This window comes from Pithys albifrons, chromosome 13 (assembly GCF_047495875.1).
Source record: "Pithys albifrons albifrons isolate INPA30051 chromosome 13, PitAlb_v1, whole genome shotgun sequence".
NCBI classification, from domain to species: domain Eukaryota; kingdom Metazoa; phylum Chordata; class Aves; order Passeriformes; family Thamnophilidae; genus Pithys; species Pithys albifrons.
This window is the reverse complement of record NC_092470.1, coordinates 19055213-19063391: the sequence shown is the minus strand read 5'-3', so window position 1 is coordinate 19063391 and position 8179 is coordinate 19055213. Positions and strand designations below refer to the sequence as shown.

The following is an 8179-nucleotide window of genomic DNA, read 5'->3' as shown; positions in this document are numbered from 1 at the left end:
CATTGTACAAAAATAAATTTATTTCTCAACAGTGGAAACAGGGATTTATTCACCATCTTCAGCATTCAGAGACTCTCGTCTTTGATGGGGAAAGAGGAGCATCATCAGGAATCCACGATGAAAATATGCAGATGACAGTAAGACTGAACACTCTGGGAGGAAACCCCTGAATTAAGGTGAATGTTATAGGTGGGCTTTGAAATATTTTATATTACTATTAACTTACAGACATTCTAAAATACATCTACTGTTTTATATCCTGTGCCAATATTCCCCTCTCTCTCAGAGTCCTTTTTTGCCGTGCTAAGTTTGAGTGTTTGAAATCTGCATTCCTGATGAACTGTCCATGACTTCTGCTGGAACCAAGAGTGCATATATCCATTGTAGAAGTCAACTGCTGTAAGCTTCTTCTTTAAAACAACTGTTCTGACTCCAACCCAGCCTTCCTAGAAATAAAAACAAAAGATGGCAGTAAGCTTCTTCCACGTTTTAAAATCAGCCTCAGCTGTCACAGGCTGGCCTACAGAAGACATATTTAATGTCATCAGTGCAAAGTGCATCCGTGCAAGTGCAAAGCCTGTTAGTGGAAATTAAAAGTTTAAGGCAACAAAAAAGTCTTGTTGTAATTTAAACTAGTACAGAGGGTAACAATGGACAATTAAAACAAAGTTATGCAACACAGAAATAATAAAAACTTCATCTTTGGGGCACTGAACATCAAACAAATGGGCAAAACTTACTTTGCATCGAACTATCAGTGTTTGGGACCCTTTATGGAACAGCAGTGAACCAGGAACAGCTCCACAGTCATTCAGGATTTGATCTAAAAGCAAAGGAAGATTGGATTGCATTTTTATGCCAACAATTACAGAAAAAAGATTGAAACAATTCTGTCTCTTTGAAGCATGATAACGATCTTGAGTCACTACTTAGCTCAAAAATATTTTATTGTATTCTGTGTTTTATTATAACCAAATGAGCAGGAAGAACCAGAACAGTCACTCTGGCACTCACTACTCACTACTCTGTTTGCTCTGGCATTCCCCTCAGCCCACATGGAGCTCACATTCCTACAGAAAATGGTTATAAAATTTAACTTAACAGATTAATTTAAAAGTAAATACCAGCAAAACCAGGGATATTATCCACTTCCACAAAATCCAGGAGTTTAACAGGAGTACCCTTCCAGAGTGTCTGCAAAGGAAACTAGAAACAGAAGCAGATGACACGCAGAGCATATTTTCACAATTTCCAGGCAATTATCTGGGGTTTTTTTCTTATGCAAAATACCTGTGATAATAACATTAGGGAAAAATTCATGTGTATGTCTAGACAGGAGACTTCCCTTGTTCTTCCTCATCTCAAACCATTAGCAGATGCAGTAATGAGTTAAACAATTAGCCATTAGCTACAACAGCTCCTCACTGTAGCTGTCTGCACTGCTCACTGCCTTGCAGAGATGTCACTGTTCCAAACACTCTCAAACACATCAGGGGAAACCTCAGAGAACAATATAAAATTATTGAGCTGATTTCACATTTGGATCAGGTTCATTAGAATTTTCTTCCACATTATTTCCACCTCTAATAGTGAACTACCAGGATTTTAAAACACATGCTGGGTTACAGAGGCTAAAATAACCAAACTTAAGGTTTAGTCCTTAGTTAAAATATCAACACCAAACTCAGCCATGCTAAAGGACATGAAAGGGTTAAAAATCCACTGTCTTACCATACTTCCTATTGCACGATGCAGCTGAATTATCTGTGTAGCTGTTTGCTCCTCCCATTTTATACAACTCTTCACTATAGAGATTTTGGGAGCTGGGAGGGAAAAGAGAAATTAAAGACTTTGTATTTTGTTTTGCATCTTTTTGCAAACAAAAAGCTGTGCTACTTCATCCTATCTTAAACCTCAGTTTATCCTGACCAATGGTTTTCCATCCAGCCATAGGTACCTCAGACAACAAGTGGAGAAAACATTTTGTAAAAACCTGTTTTGATTATTTACATTTTATTCTCAGTTGTTCTCTTATTTACCCATTGCACTGCAAACTGATAACAAGTTTACAAACACAGCTGAACTCTTGCCTGCATTACAACCATGAAGAATAACTCAGATTTTGTGGCATCAACAGTGATTTTCATCTTGTACAGGCAACTACAAAAAATAAACCTCCTGTATTAAGTCTGGAGATTTCTGAAGCATTTTTCCCTCTGTGTGTTTTTTTTAAGCCAGAGACCATACTGAAAAAGGAATCTAACAAAAATACAACTCACACACCAGGAAACTTAAAAGTTTCCCATCTGATACAAGAAAAAATGGATAAGTCACATTAAATAGGATGTGTACCTACCAAACGTTACTCCTTCTTTTGGCTGCTCTTTTTTGTTTTTTAAACTTTCAGGCAAGTTTTTCAAAACTGCCAACAGCTGCAAAATTAAATTTTGAACAGGGTATTAGTCAAGCCAAGTTTAAACAATAATAAACAAAGTAAAATTTAATTTTTCAACAGTGAAACTTTCTTGTGAGCTTTTAGAAAATTGGGTCAGTATGTAAGACTTGTATCATACACACAAACACACTAAAGACATCCTTTCCTTTGAATCACAATTAAAAAACCCAAATATTTTTTAGGGGTGATAACCTGTCTGATATTAATGCCAGAACAGCCCAAAAGCTGATTATTAAGATGAAAAAGCAGATATTCAATGAAAGAAGAACCTTCACTGTTTCCATGTGCAGCACTTTGTGTTCTTCACTGAATGGAAGCAAAACAGCAACAGGACCCACAGCGAGAACTGATCACAGACCACTCAGCTCTCAGCAAGGCAAAGTGCTCACAAACACCAAGTTTCAGATCATTCTCCTCTTAAAGTTGCAGCTAACTCAGAACAAGATTAACAAGAATTCTGTTTGCACATGTTAAAAGCAAGGTGCTAATTAGAAGTGGCACAGCTGGCAGGACTTTACCATGTTTGCACCCATCTCTGCCAACATCCCTTCCAGCTCCTGTGCTGTACAGCGGGGAGGAACAGCAACCTCTTCCTGCTTAATGATTGGACCTACATCAAACCTGGGAGCAGAAAACACACCAGCTTACTGGAGAAGCTGAAATCAATTAGCAGTTCAAAACCCCTACATTCAGTACATCAGCCCAGTTAGTAATTACACTTTTGTCCCTCTAAATTTATTTTCCACGTGTCATTTCACATTATCAGACAATTTGGTTTACAAGACAGCACAGGCAGCAAGATTCACCTCAGCAACCTGAGACTGATATGAACACACAGTTTACAGTTCAGAACACAAGATCTCAGAAGAAACAACGTGAGTATTCAGAGGAAAATTCTTCTGCACTTTCCTGAGAAATCAGACAAGTACTTAAGAAAGAAAACTAGGATAATGTGTTTTCACAAGCCTTTTAAGCCAGAGTTTGGGCTGAAACTAAACCACGAACTCTCTCATGCCTAGACAGGCAATTATTTGTCCTCTGTTGGCTTACAGGAGGTTACAGGTGACTCTGAAGTCTGAAAACCAGATCTTTTCTGTCCTGTCATACCAGGTCTACTGATAGAGCTGTGTGACTGTTCTCTGCTCCCTGTAATAACATGAAGAATCAGAGAACAGGCCTGGAGTGCAAATGACACACTCACTAAAACACTGTAATTGTGAGAAATCTCATATGGTCAGATGAACATTTCTACGTGTTTCAAATTCTATCAAACATGTACATTAAATAATAGTCATTATATAGGACGATTTAAATTATCACTTCAGTGGTGACGATTTAAAGCTCTGAGGGGCAACAGCAGGAGTGAGTTGTTAGGAAAACACATCAAACCCACCTTTTTGGTCTTATTTCCATAATTGTCACCCCAGTCACCTTATCACCATGAAGCACCGTGTGGACGATGGGTGCAGGGCCACGCCACCGTGGGAGACAGCTGGGATGGACGTTCAGCACTCCACTGAAATGAAATCACTCAAAGTCAGAATAGGAACAGGGCTTGGAGCACACAGAAATTGGTGTGCAGCATCCATGACAGTGAAACTACTTTAAGAATTATTTGCTCAGACCGTCTGAAGTGTTACTGGATTATACAGAACCATAGAATGGATTGGGTTGGAAAAGACCTGCGAGATCATCAAGTCCATCCCTTGGTCCAACTCCAACCCCTTTACCAGATCATGGCCCTCAGTGCCATGGCCAATCTCAGTTTAAAAACCTCCAGGGATGGGGAATCCACCCCCTCTCTGGGCAGGCCATTCCACTTAAAGGAAAATTCACACCATATAAACTCAGTTTCTCAGCAAACACAGAAAGAGAGAGGAATAAGGGTAAACACATTCTGCTGAACACTGACATAAATTTACATCAATGTGTTGAAGAACAGTGAACCTCTCAATGCCAGCAGCAAGGCTCAGGCTAAGCAGATGAACCCAGGGAAGCAGCTGACCTCACCTGCTACAAGTCACAGCTGCTGACTCAAAACCAGAGCACAGGGACAGATGTCCTGTCCACTCACTTACTATGGGAACTGCAGAATAAGGTCCTCGCTGAGGAGGCGCCCGAACGATGCCACCACACCCACATCAAACTGCCCCGGGGGCCCCGTGTTGGGCCACTCGTGCACAGGCAGCTGGAGTTGGCGGGCACAGCTTCTCACGGGCAGGTCCCCGGGCAGGCGGCAGGGCAGCGTCACCACCTCCAGCCGTGACACCAGCGGGGCCTCGCTGGGCTCCCTGCGGGGCACAAGGGACAGGCGAGGGCTGGGTCATCTCCACCCCTCGCTGTACCCTTCACAGGACCTGCCTCTCCTCCTCCCACCCTCTCCTTGGTCTCCCATCCCTGCCCTCAACCCGTTCACCACCCGAGGCTCCTCCTTCCAGCCCCAGAGCCCCCTCACCAACCCCCCCCAGTGTTTGTGGTCCTGGTCCCTGTCCCACCCTCAGGCTCCTTCTCCTCCACTTCCCCATCACCCTCAGCCCAATCCACGGTCCCAGCCTCACCTCATCCCCCAGTGACCCCCATCACTGGCCTCATGTCCCATCCCTCGGTACTCAGCCCTCCCTCACTCTCCACAGCCCCTGCCGCGTCCCCTCCGGCTCCGCATCCCTCAGAGCCCGCCTCCCCTTCAGGCTCCTCTCACTGCCCCTTGTCCCTCCAGGCATATCTCCCCTCTCCCATCTTCCCCCCAGACCCGTCTCCCCTCAGACCCGTCGCTCCCCAAGCCCATCTCCCTTCAGGCCCGTGTCCCCCAAGCCCATCTTCCCTCAGACTCGTCTCCCCTCAGGCCCATCTTCCCTCAGGCCCGTCGCTCCCCAAGCCCGTCTCCCCCCAGGCCCGTGTCCCCTCCCCCGTTCCCCCTCCCCGGTGCCGGTACCCCGCGTCCCGCAGGGCTCGCAGGGCGGTCACAGCGAAGCGGTCGGTGCCGAAGAACAGCACCCGCCATGGTGGCGCCCTCAGTAGCTGGGCCCGCATCGCCCTCGGCGCGCGGAGATGACGCGGCGGGATCCGCCCCGGCCGGCGCCGGCCCTTCCCTGAGGGAGCGGCGGGACGACGGGAGGGAACCCCTCGGCATCGTGGGGGGACCCACTGACATCGTGAGGGGGCCCACCGGCATCGTGAGGGGACCCCCCGGCAACGTGGCGGGACCCGCCGGCATCGTGAGGGGACCCCTCGGCATCGTGAGGGGACCCCTCGGCACGTGAGGGGACCCGCCGGCATCGTGAGGGGACCCCTCGGCATCGTAGGGTCAGGCTGGGCTCTACCCCGGCCGTCCCACCAGCCCTGTGGCTGAGAGGATCATCCAAAGCTCCTGCAGCTCTGGCACCTCGGGGCTGTGTCCCCTGTTCGGTGCCCACCACCCTCTGGGGGATGAACCTCCTCCTGAGGTCCCGCCTGACCCTCCCTGCCTCAACTCCGTGCCGCTTCCTCGCGTCCTGTCACAGAATCACAGACTGTTCTGAGTTGGAAGGGACCCACAGTCGCTGGTCACAGGGAGCAGAGAGCGGTGCCAGCCCCTCCGCTGCCCCATATGAGGCCTCCCCTCGAGGACTGTGTTCAGTTCTCGTCCCTCAGTCCAGCAAACATACTGAGTCATAGAATCATAGAATCGATTGGGTTGGAAAAGACCTCCGAGATCAGCAAGTCCAACCCTTGATCCAACTCCACTGTGATCACCAGCCCAAGGCATGGAGTGCCCTGGACTGGTGATCACAGTGGGGTTGGATCAAGACATGGTGGATTCTCACTCAGTGGCATAATCAGTATTAATAGAGCAAGTCCAGGGGAAATTTAAGTTGAAGATGAGAAAAAATTCTTTGCAGAGAGAGTGCTCAGGCATTGGAATGGGCTGCCCAGAGAGGGGGTGGATTCCCCATCCCTGGAGGTTTTTAACCTGAGCTTGGCCGTGGCACTGAGTGCCATGATCTGGTAAAGGGACTGGAGTTGGACCAAGGGTTGAACTTGATGATCTCAGAGGTCTTTTCCAACCCAATCCATTCTGTGATTCTATGGATGTGGCACTGAGTGAGAATCCACCATGTCTTGATCCAACCCCACTGTGATCACCAGCCCACGGCACTGAGTGCCCTGGGCTGGTGTTCACAGTGGGGTTGGATCAAGGGTTGGACTTGCTGATCTCAGAGATCTTTTCCAACCCAATCAATTCTATGATTGTATGATCTCCAGAGGTCCCTTCCAACCCTGACAATTCTGTGATTGTGGTGTGGGGCAGTGGGAGCTGCCAGGGCAGCCCTCGGGGCTGTGCTGCTCTCACAGCTCCAGCCCCGCAGTGTCGGTGCTCCCAAGTGGTGTCATCTGTGGTCATGGCCCTCTAACCCTGACCATCAATTGTCTGTGCTGCCTCAGTGCAAAGATAACGTGGAAGAACATCGGGGGCAGAAAGGGCTGTTGACCCCACAGCCACTGCTCCAACAGCGTTTGAAAAGCTGATTTCAGTCTCTGCCTCCATGGACAGCTTCGTTTCAACACTGACAATAACTCAAAGAATGTTTTCTTGTAAACTATGGGGTCAGAATCACCACTTAAAGAACTGTCCTCTCCCATAACATAAGTATGAAAATATTTTATCATTCTGCTGAGAACAGTCTTTCCCCTCATTGGGAAGTGGTTTATTTGTGTAGCTCTTAATGTAAATCACATACACAAATTCCCTCTGCATCTAAATCACAGTTTATCCTACAGTCTTTTCCACTAGGAATTTCTGCAGCATGGAGTGTGAGAATCTGGAAACATACACCAGTGAAAACATGTAAATTACTTGGAAAATGGGTGACAGCATTTTATATTGGATACCAAGGGGAGGATCAATAAGGAAAGTGAAATTTTGTGCCACACTAAGCAATGCTGTGTATATTAATTCCCTTTTTTGTGCCTGTTTGCCCATTATTAGGGTTTTCTTCTCTCAGACACTGAAGATGCCACCATTTCCAGTGGTAGAAACACAGGAAAACTAAACAGAAAATGCTGCTACATGTTAAGAAAAATGAGCCAGGCCATCCTAACTGAGGTGCTTACATCCCTTCACCCTAAAAAAAGGAGAATATGCTACCAAATGCTGAGGAAATTTCCTAATCAGTATGTAAAAATCAATTGCTCAAAAGAACTTATAGTTTTCTATTACTTTGGGAATCCCATAAAAATCCTCAACTCAGTCATGTACAGGACACTCAATTCCACAATTCCAGCTGCCTCATCTTAGTGCATAGATGAAAGGATATACTAAAAATAAATACAAATATAAACAAGAAGGTAGCAAGGATGAAGGATTGGCTTCTGCTTAAGAAGAGGGTAAAGCTCCCAGAGTGGTTCATCTTGGAAAGCAGATGGAGGAGAAAAGCAGGCAAGCAGTCTGACATCATAAACAGGGAACCATTGGTTGTTGCACAATACCCAGGTGATTACAGGCACTTACGGGTATCAGGCCCCAGACGAGAGCAGGCAGTGCTCAGCACAGTGTGTCATTTCAGCCCTTATCTCAGTTGCTGAAAAATTGATCCATGTAATACCTCAGATGCTGAAAAATACTCATGATTTCCAGAGGCAGCAAACACAGTCACTGGAGGGAAGGCTGGAAGGAGTCAACCTGTCTGGTGACAGCAAACACCAGCTCTCTGAGGTCTTGAGTGAAGCCCTGGATTTACCACCAGC

At 46.5% G+C, this 8179-nt stretch overlaps 1 protein-coding gene across 1 annotated transcript; it reads right to left on the bottom strand.

Moving 5' to 3' along the window:
- Positions 1 to 5486, bottom strand: MTFMT (mitochondrial methionyl-tRNA formyltransferase). The gene is given in 10 exon segments (XM_071568304.1): positions 1 to 289; positions 291 to 446; positions 741 to 823; positions 1125 to 1206; positions 1732 to 1823; positions 2357 to 2432; positions 2974 to 3076; positions 3849 to 3971; positions 4534 to 4746; positions 5388 to 5486. Coding segments are annotated over 10 exon segments (1071 nt in total). The 5' UTR covers position 5486; the 3' UTR covers positions 1 to 244.
- Positions 5487 to 8179: the final 2693 nt, after the last annotated feature.